Source organism: Eublepharis macularius, chromosome 6 (assembly GCF_028583425.1).
Source record: "Eublepharis macularius isolate TG4126 chromosome 6, MPM_Emac_v1.0, whole genome shotgun sequence".
Taxonomy (NCBI): Eukaryota; Metazoa; Chordata; class Lepidosauria; order Squamata; family Eublepharidae; genus Eublepharis; species Eublepharis macularius.
The window spans coordinates 98,831,469-98,851,869 of record NC_072795.1 but is presented as its reverse complement, the minus strand read 5'-3'; the positions used below and the strand labels follow the sequence as shown (position 1 = coordinate 98,851,869).

General features: G+C 42.6%; 1 protein-coding gene across 1 annotated transcript in view; it reads right to left on the bottom strand.

Annotated features, from left to right (window-relative positions):
* Positions 1–19,019, bottom strand: part of ADGRA1 (adhesion G protein-coupled receptor A1) — a 519,857-nt gene extending 500,838 nt beyond the window's left edge. Inside the window, exon 1 of the mRNA XM_054983221.1 lies at positions 18,802–19,019. Within this exon, the coding sequence (XP_054839196.1) occupies positions 18,802–19,019 (218 nt within the window). The remainder of the gene's footprint in view (positions 1–18,801) is intronic.
* Between the last annotated feature and the right edge of the window lie 1,382 nt (positions 19,020–20,401).

The window sequence follows — 20,401 nt, the reverse complement described above, 5'->3', positions numbered from 1 at the left end:
GCTATCATCAACACACTATATGTGTGGTGAGCTCCTGAACACCAACCAAAGAGCTATCAGAGCAGCCATTTATCCCCAGCAACGTCAAAACATGAAACAGACAATTCGGGCTAAGCTAGACCAAGAGTCAAGACCAGGTTTCCCAAACTTGACTCTCAGTCCCTGCAGCCACACAGCAGCTGTGGGGAATGTTTGTTTAAAAATAAAGGAGACCCAGAACACTGCCTGTGGAGCAGCCAAAAGTCAGGATTGCTCTCCCCATGTGCTGTTTCTGGTCACGAAAGCAGCGCAGAGGGCAAAGCAAGAGCCCCTCCTTTCCCAAGTCACAGTTTCCAGCTCAGTTGGGCTCTCTGTTATTTTTCAGAGGCAGTTATGTGGCTTGCAGGGTGAGAAAGTCCCTGCATTGAGTTTGGTCGCAACATACGAAAGAGAAACATAAAGAAAGTAAATACATGTAACTGAGAATTTTTCCCCTTCGGAGGACCAAATACCAGCTCTCATTACAGCAGTTGAGATGGTAGCACAGGTCTGACTTGCCACGCAGCAAAGGAAGAAGGGTGTTTTTTTATCATCAATGGGATCTGGTAAAATTTAACGGGCTAATTTACATTAACAATTTCTAAGGAACATTTGTTATATGATGTACATGAAATTTTTTCAGGCCAAAATCAGCACCATGAACTGTATCAATAATGCCATGAACAAACTACATAGCTATCAGCTCTGTATCCATCTTTTTTTAACAGTAGATTTACCAGAGTTGTTCCTTTGAATTAACCTATCACGCTCATTCACTACACCAAAACACAGAAGGAGAAAGTGTTCAACTCAGTTTCAGAATGAAAAGTTTCCCAACTCAAATTTACCTTTCCTTCTATACCAGTTACTCTGTAACTCAAATAAAAGGTGCAAATATCACCATCTGTGATGTACATTACTTTTCTCATCAGTCAGAGAGCATGCAGAACCAGAACTCTGCTTCTACAGCAACATCTCAGTAAGTTGGCTATGTTACTGTTGCCATGCTGGACTGAAGAGGCAGCAGCATTTTAAAGAATAGTAAGTAATACATCACAGCAGAAGAGATCAGTAGGCTGAAAAGCAAGAGGACTATATTCACCGTTCCTCTATATTTTCAGAAAGCTCCTACCCTTGTGGCTTTAAAGAGAACATCAAATGCAGAGTTGTTTAGAATGACTTATGGGGATTCAAGAATTTAGATAATCGCTTCCTGTTCCTCAGGCATTTGCTATGTTTTAGATCCATTGTCTTCAGTTTATGGGTTCGTACCCTGAAATGAATTGCACACCCTGCACACATCTACAGAACTGCCATTTCTGCAGCCTTTTGGACATACTGCACATATATAGAGAAAAAAGGGAACCACACCTTCCACCCCTCTTTGGTGTATGGTGAGAAGAGCAGCAGGATGGTGAGTCAATATCACTCATCACTAGAAAGGATTCCTTTTAGCACAGGCATATTCAGAGACTTTGGATCCTCGTCTTTCAGTCATCTGCTTACAGTTCAGTGGGCCACCAAGCTGCTGCCAGAGGTTAAATGTGGGTAGCTGGACTGGAAAAATGTAAAGATGTATTAATATTGTACTGCTTTGGGTCTTTGTTCAGGGAGAAAAATGAGGTTTATAATAAATATCTGAGAGAGACGGGAAAGTCTATCGCATAGGTCCGGGAGGAATATTTGGAGATGCATTTTCTTTATGTTGGAAGGAGGTCCGGTAACTGAGCATCAAACTCCATTTAGGGAATTGTTATATACAGTATCCCCTTACTTTTTGAAGGAGAAAGAAAACTTAATTTTCACACATTAGATTAAGAAGTTAATCTGTTATTGGGTTTCCCCCTTCTTATCTGCTTTGCTCTTACTGCACTTCTGCTAAGCTCCTTGCCTATTGATTTTTGTGGTTTTATTTTGCCAGAGTTGATTTGTTTTTAGTTGGGAGTTCGTAATTTGTTTTTATTGTAAACCATCTTGGGACCCACTGTAGTAGAATGGCCAACTATTAACACAGTATATAAATATACACATTTATATTTTAAAAAATTACTGGAATGCATAGAAGCACAATAGTTTGTGTTAGTGATGTATCTCTCCCTCTCCACTTCTCATTCCTTTGAATGCACAACTATTCATATCCCTGGCACTAATTTCCTTTGCTATATTGCTTCATGAAACTTCAACCAAAATACTGTAGCCATTTAAAACACTTCATTGTGCTCTGACATGAATGCCAGTAGCAGTGGGGTCATGAAGGATTTCAAGACCACTACCACCAATAGATCCAGAATATAGTTAGACATTACTCCCAAACTACTCATATTTCTTGAATAAATATACAGAACCACTCTGATGAAGCTAAAGACTAAAAATGAAATCCTAAGCAGTGTGCTTAGGATTTCATTGTAATGCTCTTGATTACTGGCTAATATAGAAAATGACATCTTTTACTGTCTTGAATATTCTAAAAAATATGAGCAAATGTCAGAAACTCTGCAACAGTAATACCCTGATTTGCCAATGACTACTTTCCCAGCCACTATAATTTCCTCTTTCTTCTTAACTGGTTCTGCAAATCCATGAAATGCTCCCCATGCAGACTTCATTATCTGTGTCAACAGTATGCAGCAACACTTGGATGCTTTAGAGATCTGACAGCAGAAGAGAAAGTCCAACACGGATTTATCAGGGCAGAGCTCCATTACTAACTCATGAAGATGCTAAGTAAGTATGGCAGTTAAAATGGAGCCAGTAACCAGCAACTCTCCCCAATTGCTTGCATTCCCATATACCAAAAAAAAAAAAAAAACCACCACCTTCCAAGAATCTGCTGCTTCATTCTGGCAGAACAACTCGCTTCTGAATACTTTTATAATAGTTTGCACATTGTCAAAAAGTAGTCAGCCAGGTGTTTCAAATTGTGATTTTTTGTTTGTTATCTACCAGTAACTTATAATAGTGTTCGCAGTGTTCTAAATTAGTACCTAATTATGTCTTCAACTGTGCAATTCAGAACATTACAAATAAATAAAATTTGGGGCTGCTGCCTCATCAAGCCACAGTGTTTAGTAGCCAGAATGTGACAAAAAAGTGAATGTAAAAAAACAGATTTACATTTTGAATATCCTTCATTTAAGTGTCCACTTAAAAGACTTACCCTCTCCTTCAGTAATGTTTGTAAGGAAGTGACTGTTTTCATAAGTCAGTCATGCAATTTTCTACTTGCCAATCATCTTGGGTGAAAGCTGGAACTTCAGTGGGAACAACCCAATGGTTAACTGCATGTGTTGTAACCAAATCCTTGCACAGGTTTCTGAAAGACTCCCAAAAGAAATGATAGGTCTGGCTGCTAGATGTAAATTAAATTGACAACCCATTCACTACAGGCAGGAGTAATCTGTCTGGGATATCAAGCTGTATCAAATACTGGGGTTGCTTCCACGTGAAGCTCTTGCTCTGTATCTTGCACCAAACTGCAGTGGCTTTAAATTGGTTTTCTACCAGACTATGCAACTTCTGGATTTCCCCGGGCTCCATTCTACAGTTTTTCAAACCTACTTTAGTAGATCACTGCTGAAATGTTGTAGCCAGAGGTGGTTTAAAAGGAAATATGGATAGGAAGGGGCAGATTACATTACTTCCTCATCCATTTCTGATGCCATTTCCCCTTATGCCCAACATTCTCCATGCACCATTACTGGCAGGCTCTATGCCATTTTCCTTATAGGTCAGTAAGACATCACTGTGATGTATCCACACTATAGTGACACTCCTATTGCCAATAAAATAACATGGTAAAAAGTTCATCAGAGGCTGGGAAGGAAAGAACAGGAGAAACCCACATGTGGAAACTCCATTGCCATTGTTAATGCAGAGGTTGGGGCAACATGGCTAGAGACTCAAATGCTACCACTGGCTAGAGACTTATGCTACCACTACGGCAAAGAGAGATTGTGAACCAGGAACTTTTTCAGCCTGCAGGCACCTTTAGAGTCTGAAAGGGGGTGAAGAGCACCACCTTAAAATGGCTTCTTCAGGAATGAAGCCAAACACAGTAACTCTCCTTGCTTAGCAAAAGAATCACAGAAAAGGATTTTTTTTAAAAAATGAATAAAATACTAAGGGAAGGGAAAAGGGAGAAATGACAGGGTCATAGCAAGGTCAAAATTGACCCACAACATAGAATTTTTGCACACAACCTCTCAGAGCACAACCCTAATCCTGCATATTCACAAGTAAATCCCTTGAAGTTCAGCTGACCTTACAGCCTAGTTTAAGATTGCAGCCACAGTGTATTTCAGTTATGCTAGAATAAGAAAGAAACAAGCCTTGGGTCATGTACAGGATGCCTCTTCTACCCTTCTCCCTCCCCCCATCTAACTTTTCACCATAAGCTTCATTCAGTTCAATGTTATGCTATAAACAATGCCTCTCCGTTTAAACAAATTCCCAGCTTTCCTGGGGCTCCATTTCTTGCTTTCCTCAGCTGCACGATTCACTGCTTGAGGGTGGAGAAGTGAGAATGACTCTTGGGCTCTCCCTAGTTTCCTCTGTTCCATTTCCTCCATGTCCCTTAAGCCCACGAACAATGTGGAGACACTGGCAACAAAAGTAGCTCAACCATCTTAGAAGAGGGCAACAGCGTTTAAATGCTCTTTTTTTGTTAAGAGAGCCTTAAACTGCCTTCATGAAAGGTTTGTGTGTGTTGAACATTAAGCATTCTCCCATATTGAGATTCAGTGTGGAGGGGAGCCTGCCTGAATCTTCCAGCATCAGGATAAGGCAGAAAGTGACAGCTGAAGGATATCAACGTGTGTCCCTATCCTACCGCTGTCAATTATCCAGCTGAGGCAGGCTCCATCACTTATTCTGGCCATTGACTAAAAAAGGAGGATGCCTGCGAGAGGGAAGGGGGATTGCATAGAAAATGTGAGTAAGCATCTGCCACCTTGAGATGCAGAATGCGTTGCTTGGCTGAGGTGACTGGGCAGCCAACTGGCTGCTGAGTAGAAGGGGGCGAAGGCAGAGTAGCAGAGCCTGAGCTCTGCTCTCCTTGGCAAGGGCCTGTGCTTTTGTGCCCTCCAGCAGCAGACTGGTTGCTGGGTGGAAGCACAGGGGGGAGAAGGAAGGAGACAGGGAGGCAGAGCCTGAGCCCTACTCTCCTCAGCAAGAGCCTGCGCTTCTCTCCCCTTCCTACCAGGCTGCTATGGCTCCTATCAGCAGCCGCAGTAACCTGTGGGTGCCACCGATTGCCTGCCAAAAATTTTGTGTGCCCAGACACAGCAATAGCTGGTGCCACTGCTCATCTTGCTTGCCTCAGCTGCTCCTCCTCCCCACCTCACAAAAATACCAGACATTTAAATGGCTGGTATTTTCTTTGAAGTTTTCCTGGACGGTCCAAGAAAATGTCGGACTGTCTTGGTGAAAACTGGACACCTGGCAATCCTCGTTGGGGGTGCTCCTGGACCTAGGCCTCCTGTTGGATAAACAGATGGCAGCTGTGGCCAGGGCGGACTTTCACCAGATGCAGTTGGTGAGCCAGTTATGGCCCTTCCTCAGGGAAAAATCTTGTCACTGTAGTGCTGTGATAACACCATAGGGCCCTGATAACATCTGTCTTCTGTAAGCAGGTGAAGACTTTTTTTTTCATTTGGCATATCCCTAGTAACTCTTATTGTCCATCCTCCCTTTGATAAAAAAACAAGCTTACATTTTTTATCAAATTGTATAAATATTTAAAATGCTATTTTAATGTTTAAAATGTTTTAATGTTTGAATATCCATCACTCTGGGGACCCTATTTAGGTAGGAAGGTGGCACAAAAACATTTTAAACAAAATAAATACATAAAATACACAAAGCATCTTCCTTAAATTTCCATCTTCCTCGGGATTTAGGTATGGTGCCAAAGAATTAAAAGTTATTTTTAAAATAATTACATGCATGTACAGAAGAGATATTTGTCAGGAAGGATGAGAAGGATCATGCTGTTTTGGTGGGAGTGAGAAGGATAAGGTGTTTGGGAAGACTGGAGCAAAGAAATAAACAGGGTAGGATCTTTGAAAAGGGAGGGGGGAGAAAGAAACTTTGAAAAGGGCGGGGGAGAGAAAGAAACAGAGTAGGACTTTTTCTATGGAGAAGCTAAAGCAGGGGAAATAGGGTTTTCTGTCCCTACAACTGCCCTGCTCCACCCCAGTATCACCACTGTCATTACCCTCTAGGATTGCCACAGCTGCATGGCCAGATCTGATGCAGCCCCCTCTCAATATCACCACAACAAAACCCACAAACCCTTTGCTGACCTCCTTTTGTTTAATTATTAGGGTTGCCAATAACTAAACAAAATTTAATTTGTTTAAACAAAACCCTCTCTGTGGAAGGGGGGAGACCCGGCGCTTGCCCGTATGTTGTCTTTGCACACAGATGATGATATTTCCAGAAGTGATGTCATCACACAGGCCCCAGGATCCGTTGTGCACATATATATATACACATGGGCACAGTATGCAACATCGTGAGCAAGGCCTTGTACCAAAGACAAGTTTTTCATGTAGCATAAACCAGCACTTGTGATTACACTCTTAAGGGAAATGGATATTTAGACAAGGAATTTTATATCTAGTTTCTTCTCAACTGCATCTCATCCCACATCAACACTGCAGACTGGGATTCTAATACATCTGCTTTGTGGCCATTTTTCTGACTTTCAGCACAACTGTTTTCACACAAGAATTACAAAAATATTACTTACATTCCTGGCAAGAGGAGTGATCATTTGGCAATGTGGTTTGTGAAGCCATCCCTTGCAGCATTGCTTGCCCTGAATCTTCTTGTTGCATGCCACCACTGCCTGCCCTGCATCCCCGCAGCCCTTTCACAAGTGTTAATATTCTTCTGATCACATGTTCAGTACAGGAAACTAAATCCAGTCTCTTCCTCCCATCTTTCTCTAATGCTAATTCATCAATTTTTAACTTGGTTGCTAGCATCTCTACCATTGGATATCCAGGAACAGTTGCTTCATCTATTACTTTTCAACAGCTTGTATTTGCCTTTTTCTTAATTTTCATTTTGTTTTTGTCCTATAACTAGCATACTGGTTTTAATAAAAGAGCTAAACGCTTCTTAATTTGTTTTTCATATTTTTCATTCATTTTGCATAAAGGTGCGCCAACAAAAAATTAAAAACAAGCAAAGAAACAAACATTTGGGGCTTGAATTTGCTATGAATAGCTCACTAAGACACTTCACTTTTTCTTTGGGGATGGGTACTGCAGGATTGCTGAGCTTCCACAAAATACTATATTAAGGGTGCAATCCTATGCATATTTACCTAGAAATAAATCCCATTGAATATTGTGGGTCTTCTGAACAGATACGTATAGGACTGCTCTGCATGTATCGTGTGAAGCACAGCGACAGAATCGCTTCCATCTAACTGCAAAAAAGCAGTGCCTCAGTAGCACTAAAGAACCTAGATAAGGAAAGCGCCTTGAATAGAAGTGAACAACGTGCATTGAAGTAATAGAGTGGTAAGACAGAAATGAAATAGATATTCTCCTATGGGGCTAACATTCAGCCACGACAACTTCAGTTTATGCTGAGCTCCATTTCTGCTGGCATAACTAAGAATAGTCAGAAATGCATTAACACACAGTAGGTAACTATGAACACCTTGTGGTATTGCTGCCCAATCAACGAGAAGTCAAGCAGACATAAATTAAAGTATTCCAGCACAATTCATGGAAGGAAAATGATCAAATAAAAGTTTACAACAACCTGATAAACATTAAATATTCTGAGGAAATGCATTGGCATGGGTTGTTATTTAACAAGCTATTTAATTTAACTAGCTATTTTAAATTTATGAAGCAAAACACTGTAAATTATAAAATTAATTTATGGAAAATTGGAAGTTAATGTAAATTACAGGCTGCATATTATCTGCCACTCAGCATTTACTCACAGTTATGTGCTATTTAAAACGTTCAGGATGTTTAGAATTTGAATTCTAGATTTTGAAGTGTTGAGTTACTATTAAACGTTATTGGTTTACTTACTAATTTTTGTTTTATTAGCGCTAGAGACCAAGTTAATGTATACAATTTGTTTTTTAAAATAAATTCTGGTCATGATGTCTCATTTTACAATGTATGTTATGTTGTTCTCAGAAACTAGAACACTGGGATGGAACCTGATCATCTTAGCAGAGGACTGAATTTACCATCTTCTATTTCAAGCACATTGACTTGCGCAAGAAAGGACAATTTCTGTTGATTACCAGTTCCCACTGCAGTCCTCCGCATCACATCCTATACAGTTCTCAAGAACTGGTTTTTTGGGAGTTGCAGAGGTTGAGTAAGAAAGAGAAGCAACAAATATTCGTTCTACAAATGAGGCTCAACCTATGAGTCTGCAAGTATTATACTCTTTGACTACAATCTTGATCACTATAATACTGATTAAATCCCAATGTATAAGTCAAAAACAGAAGCAGTTATGTGCTGGAAATAAAAATCGCAATGTTGTTTTCTCATTGTTATATAGCACAAAAATATGTCTTCATTTTTAATTGGTATATTTAAACAGTCAAATAGTAATCCTTTATTTCCAGATGTGCACTGACACATCACAGTCACACCACTAATTCTATAAAAATATGTCATTTACATTCACATTTATTTTTCTAATTTTCTAACATCCATCATTTACTTCACTACTGTCCATAAAACAAAAAAGCCAAGCCTGGCTGAAGAGGTAGCCTGCAATAAGCGATAAACAAAAAGTCATTTAAAGCTCTGGTTATGATTAAAACAGCTGGCTAATTTAAAAAGGAAAGAGAAAAGAAGCTACCATTCAGGCATCAGAAGATCAGACTTAACTACAAAGGACAGAGTGGCATAACAGACTACTGCTGCACTAAAAATTGAATAGAATCAGTGATTTAGACAGTCATGGATGTTGGCGATATTGTGGTGGGGATGCCCTATTGTTAAAATTATTCTCATCAAACATTGTATGAGAATTGTGTAAAAGAATGACAAATTTGCCTCTGATCTCCAATATTATATATTTGGGACTTTTAAATGGCTAATATCAAAGTCACTGAGTCAGAGATGCTAGGTTTGATTCTAGTGGCACCTAAGAGACAAACAAGATTTTCAAAGTGTAAGCTCTGAAGAAGTGAGCTCTGACTCCTGAAGGCTTACACTCTGAAAATCTTGTTGGTCTCTAAGGTGCCACTGGACTCAAATCCTGTTGCCCTACTGCAGACCAACACGGTTTACCACTTGAGGTGGGCATAGTCCACAAAACAGACCTAAAATTGACATGGTCCAGCTAAGTTCGTGGTTCGCGAACACACTGTTTGCGAGGCCATCCCAAAGGGCAGGGATATGCAGGGCAGGAAAAAACACGCTGACGCTTGTTTTGGATGAAATTAGGCCACAACTTTATTGGTTACAGAACTACGGAGCCATGGCTGCGTAGGGGGCACGGATCCCAGCATCGGCAGACCCGCCTGCCCACCGATGACCCCTCACCCCTCCAGCTAGCCTGCCTCAGGGGGAAACCACGGGATGATGGTTAAGGGAGTCACACTGGGCGGTAGCCTCTGCGTGGCTCCCCCATCACCTGGACACAGGCCTGATCTGTCAGCCTCCCGAGCTGGGCTTACCACTGCCAAGCCTGGTCCAAGATCCCTTATGGGGATCCCCTTCTATGGGGAAACAGTGCCAGCCGGCCCTGTTTTCCCCAACGGGATCGGTGCCCCACGCAGAAACCGCCAACCAAAGTTGTGACAGATTACTTCAATTAACCCATAACAGTACAATGACGACATCCACGCGAAAGAACACATAACTAACATGTAAATTCCAACATTCTGACCAACTACCATACCCTCATGTAATTAGTGATCACAAACTTGAATGAAGCGGAGGGTGGGTGGGGATCGCTGTTCCAAGGCCGTCTGAGCCATTACTGGCCGGCCCAGCCTTAATCCCATTGGGGAGGACCTGGTTGTAGCCCTCCCACTTCAGGTCAGGCGTCTCCTCCCCGCTCCGGATTGGTTCCTCCGCCCGGAGCCCTGATTGGCAGGCAGGGCACTTACTACAATGCCCAGCCTGCAACAGGGCCGCACGTTCGGGGCTGGGCCGGCAGGAATGCCGTCCTGCCCTTCTCCCCGCCCTGCGAGGCCCCGCAAACGCCGTCGCGGGTGAGTTCCCCGCCGGATGCTTTTCATGAACTTTGGTCCATTTGGGCCGATCTGTCATTTCATGGTCCATGAGCCCAGACATCTTGGTGCTGATCTATCAATTCCCTAGGCAATGGAACGGACATTCGCAGACCTTCTGCAGACCTTGGAACATACCAATCCTAGCCCTCAAAAACTTGATGGGCAGCTCTGGCTGCCAACCAGAGAGCTCCCATTCTTCTCTATGTGAGCAAGGAGCAAGAATTAATTCCCTAGGCAAGAGAGAAGAGGGACATTCTGTAGCCCTGGGAACACACCAGTCCTACCCTTAAAAACCTGATAGGCAGCTCTGGCTGCCAACCAGAGAGCTCCCATTCTTCTCTATGTGAGCAAGGAGCAAGAATTAATTCCCTAAGCAATGGAGGGGAGAAATGTATTGTCGAAGGCTTTCACAGCTGGAGAACGATGGTTGTTGTGGGTTTTCCGAGCTGTATTGCCGTGGTCTTGGCATTGTAGTTCCTGACGTTTCGCCAGCAGCTGTGGCTGGCATCTTCAGAGGTGTAGCACCAAAAGACAGAGAGATCTCTCAGTCTCTGAGAGACACTGAGAGATCTCTGTCTTTTGGTGCTACACCTCTGAAGATGCCAGCCACAGCTGCTGGCGAAACGTCAGAAACTACAATGCCAAGACCACAGCAATACAGCCCGGAAAACCCACAATAACCATCGAGGGGAGAAATGTTCTGCAGCCCTGAGAACACACTAATCCTAGCCCTTAAAAACATGATAGGCAGCTCAGGCTGCCAACCAGAGAGCTCCTATTCTTCTCTATGTGAGCAAGGAGCAAGAATTAATTCCCTAGGCAATGGCTGGGAAGGTATCTGTGTGGTGAGTGAGGGGGCTCTTCTACCACCTTTTTCTGTTTGATTTTGCTTCATTTTTGGTGCTGCAAGCCAATACAAGTCAATTGGTATTTGCGACTCCTAGTATCTACTGGAAGTTTCCTGGGGGTGGCCGCTTTGGGTGTCTGTAACTTGAACCTCCAAAATGCAATCTTGGCCAAACTTGGAGGGTGGCTAGAGGAGAGCCTGCTGAAGCCTCCCTGCAAGTATGTCATCTCTGAGTGCAAAGGAGGCAGTCCTAGGGCCCCCAGAATTAACAGACCATAGACTGACAAACCAGTCCGTGAACGGGGTGAAAGGTTCGTGGTCTGTGAAACACGACTGTCACAGTCCAATCGTCCATGGGGTTTTTCCGGTCCTTGCCCACCTCTATTACCCACCTAACTATGAGTCAGAGATGGTGACTGGCCCAGTGTCACCAAATGAGCTTCATAGCTGAGTGAGATTTGAACTAGGGCTTCTCAGTTCTCATACAACCCTCTAACTGCTACACCACACTGGTTTTATATTATTTGATTCCTGACTTTTTAAAAGCAGCTAAATATTTATTGCAAAGAACTGGCATAGTGCATAAACGCCTACAATAAAAAGATAAAGCATTGCAGGTAGAAAAATTATCAAAACAGTAAGATTAAAAACATTAGTTAAGGTACTGAAAAGTTTACTAAAACCTGGCAACTACATTACTTTAAGCTATCAAAATATGTTTGAATGTTTATAATTGACTTGATAGTTCAAAGACAGACTGTTATGTATATAGTATTTAACTTTGTGCTATGACAAGGCACATGAAATGACTGATTTGTTTACAACATTTTAAATACACATTTTAATATAAATTTAATTAAACAGAATTTTCAAAAGCATGGAACTCCAAGGCCACTTCAGTTCAAGTACTAATCAAATTCAGACACACTTGGCTTCAGAGATGGGACAAAATCCAGCGGCTTCACATGGTTTCTTCATATTATATTAAGAGTAAAGTTACAAATACAAGGGCTTTAAAATCAGGCCCAAACTCTCTTGAGTCAAGTAGGGATAGAACTAGAAGACCAAAAACTTGAGAGGGCCAGCTAGTCCAAGGTTGGATTTCAAAACATAAGGCAGCTTTGGAACTCATGCTTCAAAGGATTAAGGTCAAAGAAGATAAGAGGGTCCAAGATTCAGATTCAGACAAGCATAAGAACGAAGACAGATTCAGAGGTTGGATTTTACGAATCCAACATTCAGCAAGAATGTTGAAGATAGGGTTACCAATGGGAGCGGGGAATGCCCCACTCCTAGCTTCCGCCCCTCGCCACCACTCACCTGGCCGACAGGGGGGAATGATGTCATTCTTGATGCAACAAGGAAGAGAAGGCGCCCACACAGAGCTGATTTGATGAAAGATAAGTCCCTCTCCCCCATGTGCCCTCCCAACACTTAGACTGGGCTCTAGGGGACCTGGCAACCCTAGTTGAAGATAACATGGCGGAAGAAAAAGCAAGGCTAAAGAGAGCCCATATGCCTATATCTTCAAGACTCCAAGGTTCACCTTCATAGCAGTGTACAAGAGAAGAAAGGCAAGAGAGAGGCCTGGCCAAAGAAAGGTGTCAGCAAGTGAACTCACAGGACATCTGTTGCTGCTGATGTACCCACATTCAGCTTCAAGATCAGAATACAAACTTAACGTGACCCAAAGCTAACAGCATTAGCAGGTGCCCCCGTCTCTGGTCACCAAATACTTAAGTTCCTTGATAAATACAGGAATCCTTAAAAGAACTGACAATCCAGATTTTTATTCAATAGATGCCATCAGGAAAATGAAATAATTTGGATTCTATGAGTACTTTTACACTGAGCAGAGGAGATAATAGGATCAGGGGAAGGGTGAACAGATCCAAACAATTTTGCATGTGTAACAGCTAAGAGGCTCATAAACACCAAAACCTTAAGATTTCCCAAAGTATCCACCACAATCCCACTGGGATTTCTGAAAGAGAAGAATAAGTTTATGAGATCTGGACAGCTGCACATCCAGTTACTTGAGATAAAAGGAATGTGTGGGAGCTGAGGCAAAGCTAGAAATTTTGGGGACTGAAGGGTTTGATAAAAAAATCAAAGCCAGGGGAATAAGCCTGACAAACATGTTCAGTGAACCAAGAGCTACAGAAGACCTGATAATTTTAGGGAAAGGGAGACTTCACACAATTTGAATAACATTAGATTTCACTATATTATTCACCAACTATACAGCTTTTTAATTGTAAAACCATCCCTTCTCAAGGTTATAATTACCATAAAATAAAACAGGATTACTATATTGGGATGCATACTATAGTATACCTTCCAAATGTGATGAACATCAATCATTCAGCCATAGCTCTATGCAATAATGTCAATAATGCAAAGGAGAAAAATTCATGGTTGTTTTCTACCCTCAATAAATAAACGTGAGCACATTGTCAATACTTCAAGTGTTCATAACATGCAAACATTTCCCCACTATTCAGTTTAAATTGAGGAAAGAAGTGTTCTTTGAGAATGCTATCTGAAGCACCGAGTCTGTCTTCTCCAGAAGGTGTAAACATCCCAGTTAAGACGTGCTCTTAATCACTAATGATTTTCACCAGAAGACTGATAGGAACACATACTACCTGATAATGACTCGACTCATCAGATCTACACTTCAGTAATTCGGCCCACCCAGACAGCAGTGTAGCTGTTTAAGGCTGGGGGCCGCCTTTTGCCTTCCCACAGGAAGAAGAGCTGGCAGACAACTTCTCAGCCAATCGGGGATTAAGGAGGGGGCAGAACCAAGAGCCTTATAAAGTGGCTCTGCCCCTGCTCCCCTGCAGTCGCCTTGAGCTCAGCCCACCCACCCACCCTGCAGTAGTACAGACTTAGCCAGTCACTGTTTACCAGGGCCAGGTAGGAATTTTTTCTCCTTTCTCCATTTTGGCTTTGAAGAAGGAATTTTTTTCCTACCTGGCACTTCTTGCATGGGTTGTGGTAATTGGCTTATGGTGGAGCTGTAATTGGATGTCCCCTGGCAGGATTAGGAGGGGGAGAAATGAGCGGGCCAGTGAGCACCCTTGGCACATCCCCATTTTGGGGGGGGGAATTGAGGTCTGTCAGGATCACTGGTACAGCTTTACAGCTGCCAGCTGAGAGGGCAGACTGCCGTGTGGATCCCCTAGACAAGTACGGCCCTCCTGCTATACAGCGAGGTGCTATAGGCTTGGAGTGGGGAACCATTTGCCTGGCCGGCCAGGTTCCAGCCATGCGTGTGGATGGATGGTGCCCGGGGCAGCGGGGCTTGCCCAGACAGGAGGTCCAGGGTGACCCTAAGGCCTGACCTGTACCGCTAGTTAGGCCTTTGCCATGTATATATGTTCAATGATATGTTGTTGCCAAATAAATATGGCTCATTTCTTCCCAACACTTGTGTCTGTCTCTTCTTTCCGTCTGGGGTGGCAATTACTGGTATTACCATTGTTAGAAATAGCTGGTGACATAATTCATCACCTTTTTATGATTGCACTATCTTGCTAGAGTTGTTAGCTGAAGGAAAAAGTGGGGTCATGTCTGCAGTCAATCAGCCAATAATGATAAAAGAGAATAACAGAAAATACTTACCCCAATTGCTATTATAAAAATCCAAAGTGCTTTTAAAATCTGTACTGCTAAGACTGCAGAGTTCCCATTTCCAGGGACATGAATTATTAGTCAGAATGGCATGCATGCAGAATATTTTAAACCAAGATCCCTTTTTGACATCAGTAAAGCAGAACAGCTGTCTAATCTTCTCAGCTGGGTTCAACTGCCAGTACACTTCTTTAATTTATGTGGCTCTCATATTCAATAGCCCAGACAATCATAAGATATACTATTTTGAAAACCTGTTAATATAAATCCAGACCAAGTAGCTCTTTATTGACACTCAAGCACAATGGCCTACTTTTGCAAATCGTCTAGCAGTAGTTATGCTTAACTCCCTTGCCCTCCAACGCACCAGTTACTACAGCTGATTAAGTAGGGTTCATTGTATATCTAACATGCAATGTGTACAACTAGCAATGTTCAATGTGAGTTCCACTCTCATGGACAAATCTATGGCAAACACAATTGTCTGAAGTAAAATGTATCTTCTATCCTCTATTTACCTGTGACATGTTCGTCTGCAACACTGATGTGGCGGTACAGTTGCCAGGTCAATCATCTGAAACTTCCTTGCTAATGCAACAATTCTAGAAATGCAGTTATTCATACTATTTTTCCAAGGGGATTATCATCCTAGAAAAGGATTTATTACAACTATATTTTATTGCTAGATATGATTTAAAGATGTTGTTGCATCTGTAACACACATTCTCTTTATTCACCATCTATTCTCAGTTTGTTAAAACAATCAGAGAAGTTACGCTCCATATGCTGCAGCTCCTTCTCTATGGGCCAATAAAACTGAACGAAAACAGGCACTGAATCTGCATGGAAATGCTCTTTCCCAGGTCTTCCATGCAGCTAGAAAAACATATATATGAACACTAGTGTTTGAGCTTTTATCACCGATTTCTGCAGCTGGCCAAACGTCACACCAATGTAACTTAATTCATCATAAACACTTTGTGGGAAGAAAGTATTTGACACATTCAATCAACTGTCAGCCACATGTTCAGCTACTGACTACTTTCCCTTATTTACTTAAGATTCCTATTTTAACTTCTGTTTTACACTCTGAATATTATTATGAGTCATTAACTTCAAAAAGATATATGAATATATATTTTCAAGGTGTGAAGAAGGTACCAATGTAAAAGAATCAAAATGTTCTATAAGCATTAAGCTAAACAGCAACTTGTAACATTTATCTTTTTTTTTCAGTTTTGTATTTGATTATCATCCCAAACGTAGTAATGGACATTTGCAGGCACCTATTAACTTGTTTCACTTTCACCTTAATTAAAAATGTATTTTATCTCAAATAAACATATGAAGTTGCCTTATGCTGAGTCAGGCTATTGGGCTACCAATATCAGTATTATCTACTCTGGCTGGCAGCAGCATTCTAGGATCTTAAGCAGAATTCACATAACCTACCACCTGGGTTTATTATAATAATAACAACATTCAATTTATATAGCATCCATCAGGACAACTTAACACCCACTCAGAGTGGTTTACAAAGTATGTTATTATTATCCCCACAACAATCACCCTGTGAGGTGGGTGGGACTGAGAGAGCTCCAGAGAGCCGTGACTGACCCAAGGTCACCCAGCTGGCTACAATGGAAGAGTGGGGAATCAAACACGGCTCTCCAGATTAGAGTCCCGCACTCTTAACCACTACACCAAACTGGCTGGAGATGCTGGGGACTGAACCAAGGACCTGCAGCATGTTAAAACAAATAGTGTACCGATAAACCATGGCTCCAGTTAGTCTCTAATAAAACATCCCTATGAGATAATAAATGTGACAGTATACTGCATTCAATAGTTTGAAACAAAAAAGTATTTTTATAATATGTTATAAAATTGCATTAACACACTGATTTGGAAATAAGTTAACAGAGCAGTGGACATTTATTCATAATCCGCCACCTAGAGAAGAAGAGATAAGCAAAACCTGCCTCCATACTTTAAAATTATGAACAGAATTTTTTTCTACAAGCAATATTTTTAGAAGTTGTAGAAACTCTTTAACTGTACAGAGAAGTCATTAGATCATTGCAGGAGTGTTAATATTCCTGGGCAGGTTAGAATGCTGTATTATTAAGATAATAAAGACACAGAAGTAACATTAGGACATACATAAGTTTTATAGCATTGCTTAGAATATTTCTGAACATTCAGCTAGCTGAAAATTCAGTTAGCAGAGCACACCTGTACCTGAATGAGGATGGCATTCCCATGTGAATAGTAAGGAAGAACTATTCAACAGTTTTCCAAAAAGTTGAGCAACAGAGAACAGAGTACATCTGTACAAGCACCACAGATGCTATAAATTACTATCATTTCCAGTTCTCTTTAAAAAGTGTTGACTTTAAAAGAAAAGGTGAGCAAAGTCTGAAGAATTTCACAGCATGAATTGTCAACACATAAATTAATCATGGTATGATCAGTTGGGTAAAGGAAGCAAAATTTAGGAAGCAAAATTCCTACAAGCAGTTACTCTTATTCAGGTGCATTGAAACAGTCTTACAACCAATTAAGCACAAATAATTTATTTTAAATGTCCCATTGAAGTTAGCAAGGGAACAGTAGCTGGCATTCAAGCATTTTGCTATAGATGAATCATACTATAACATTATTTGGGTCAAAAGGACTGTGCTGTGTACTATGCAATATCTGGTTTGAGAATAAGACTCTCATCTAAGTATTTCAGTTTAGTTGGCCACTGGATTAGGCTGCCCATTGATTTTTATGAGAGACAAGAAAATATGCTATGGAATGCATATTGATGTTATGCTAATTTTAGTGCATGCAACAGGCAATTGTATCACAAAGGAGTATTTTTAACGTGTCAAAGAGTTGTGATTACCAGATTCTGGGTCACAAACAAATTCCAAATGAAGCTTGTGGCAAGCTCCAAACAGTTAAAATTGGCCTCTAGAAACACGGATGTCATATCTCACTTCCCAAAAACAGTTAAGCAAAGGCCCTCAGTTTCAGCAAAGAGCCCTCATTATGCACTTCATTTTTGTCTGTTATCTTTAGGGTCTGAAAATAACCTCTGTGAGATTTAAAGATGCCCCAGTTGATATAATCAGTATTGTGGAAGTATTATTTGCAAAACCACAAGCAAGGCAGTGTGCAATTTACTTCACAGTATGCACTGCTCCCCCAAAAACAAACAAAATGCTACCAAGAGTTTCCAGAAAAGGGAAAGTCAAACTTCTCAAGCCTTTTTAAACACACACACACACCCCAGAGGAAGCAGAAGGGAGAATCTGAGTTCAGAAATCACAGTTTGACTTCAGCCTTTCCTATTATTTATACTTATGTAAGATGTACTAAAGTATTATTCATTCATTTGCTCTTTTACATTAAAACATTCTCAAAATATCTCATCCTGTCAAACTTTTTGGCCAAGTTGCTGGAAGACACTGAATATATAAGGGCAAACAAGTTGCACAAGCTGATAGCTCAGCATTACTTTGTTAGATGTGCTTATCATTTCTCAATCAGAATCATTTGGGGAGTCTTCCTAGGACTGGGGAAGGGGGGGGGGGCGAGACAGTGATTAAGATTTTGCATTAGAATTTAGGATGATGTTGGAAACGAAGTTATCCCAGAACCTTCTGGACAGCCCCAGCTTCCTTTTCCTCATCCCCCCGCCCCCCAATACATGAACTTTCTTTGCTTATCCAACCTGTCTGCGAAGTGCAATGAAGAAATCTTTCTTGATGTCTTATAGGTAAGCAGTTGTGTTACCCAGTGGGCTCCCCTGTTCCCGTTCCAGTCAAAGCAGCCTTCCACCATCCTGCGTAGCTGGTTTTCCTTCCCAATAATCCATCTACCCATCCTAGCCCGTTTTCGTGCCAAAAGTAGAAACAAACGGAAGCCGGCTTCTGAGCAAGTGCAAAGTGCCTTCCGCTCCCCGCCCCCTCCCCCCGGCAATCCCGGATTCAGACCTACAGTCAGGCCAGAACATCTCTGCCTCTAGAAACGACGACGCGCTGCTTTTGAAGCACAGGGAGATACTCACAGGGATACGGTTCGGTTGGGTAGTAAGGAAGGCTGCAAAGTTTCTACTAACTCTCCTCCGCTGCATACAACTTTGATGCGGACCGTTTGCCGGCCGGGTCCCTTGGAGCGCTCTGCGGTGCAGAGGCAGCTGTCAACGACGAGGTCCGGGCAGTTCCTGTTAGCCCCCGAGAGCCCCACCAGAGCGGCCACCACCAAGCAGCAGCGCAGCCCGTGCATGGCGAGGGGGAGGCGGCGGCGGCGGCTGGGCTCGGCTCCGTTGGGGCTGCTGCTGTCGTGGAGGAACAGGAGGCGGCGGCGGCAGCTGCTGTTCCTGCTGAGGCGCTCATAGCATGGTCGGCGCGCACAGCAGCCGGCTGTAGGCAACCAGGGCTCGCGGTCCACCACGCCCCCGCCGCCTCTTCCTCCTCTCGGCTTCGGCGGGGCACGGACTGCGAGGCGCCCCCTCCCTCCTCCAAGCTGCATCGCTGGGCGGGCCCCACCGGGAGAAACTTGGCCCCCCGCTTGCAACAGGACGACGCGCTGCCCGCCACACGGAATATTCTGCTCTGGCCCAAAGAAAAAGCGTTGCTGAGGAGAAATGATTGACCGCGCCTTCTTCCGCCCCCTCCCTTGGCTCGGCTGGAGGGATATCCCGCCCGGCTGGGGCAGCCGCTGATGTCAGGCCGGGCGACTCGCCCCGGCTCACGGGAAAGCTCCGGCCGCTCCGTAGCCGGGCCAGGTGGCGAGGACAGCGGCTGGAAGGGGGTGGCAACGTCACGGACGCCCTCTGCCCCACGAGGGTCTGTAGCTTGACTGGTGGCAGAGCGAAGGGGCGCCTCTCTCAAGCAAGAGATGTTCCCCCCTCGCACGCGCCCGGCTGCTGTAGTCTGCTTAAGGTATAAGCGAGTGAACCTTCAAGCTCCCATGTGCCCAAGTGCTGTTATTTCACAATCAATTGCTGTCTTCGAGGAAGATTGCTCGCTCGCACATAAAGTGGCCGTGGATGCATGCTTGTTAGTTTGTGTACGTGAGGCAGAAGAATTCTTGCTCAAACAGAGACTGCCCCATGTCACTCCCCCCCCCGCCCCCTTCCTCTAGGGCAGTGATTCTGTCAACCATTGCTATTATTAAAGTGGTTCTATACCACAATTGTCTGTGATAAAAGGGCACAAATGGCTTTAAATTAGTATCATTTATGGAAACAATAATGTCACCTGATTTATCTCTACCAATTGTATGACAGCTTTTGATTAGCAACTTTTAGCTCATCTTTAAGCAATTTCCCACTAGTTCATCTCACGACATCACATTCAATATGTTCAGTGGGTAGCTTGGAAAATCCATAGTAAAATTTTTACATTAACTGATAGTCAGCTGTGGTAAATTCATTTGTATCTCACTGATGGAGATAGTCTTCTGGCTGTATAAGACAGGTAGGGGCAACAGAAAGGCAATTACTTCTTAACTAAAGAGTAATAGGAGAGGTGTTGCAGGGGTGTCCTCATGTGACACTTGTGGTTATACTTCTTAGTATTTTGACAAAATGCTCATCTTGCACAATCTGCAGCAGTCTTTAGAAAGAGAAATTCTGAAGAATGAAAGTAATAGTAACGTATTAT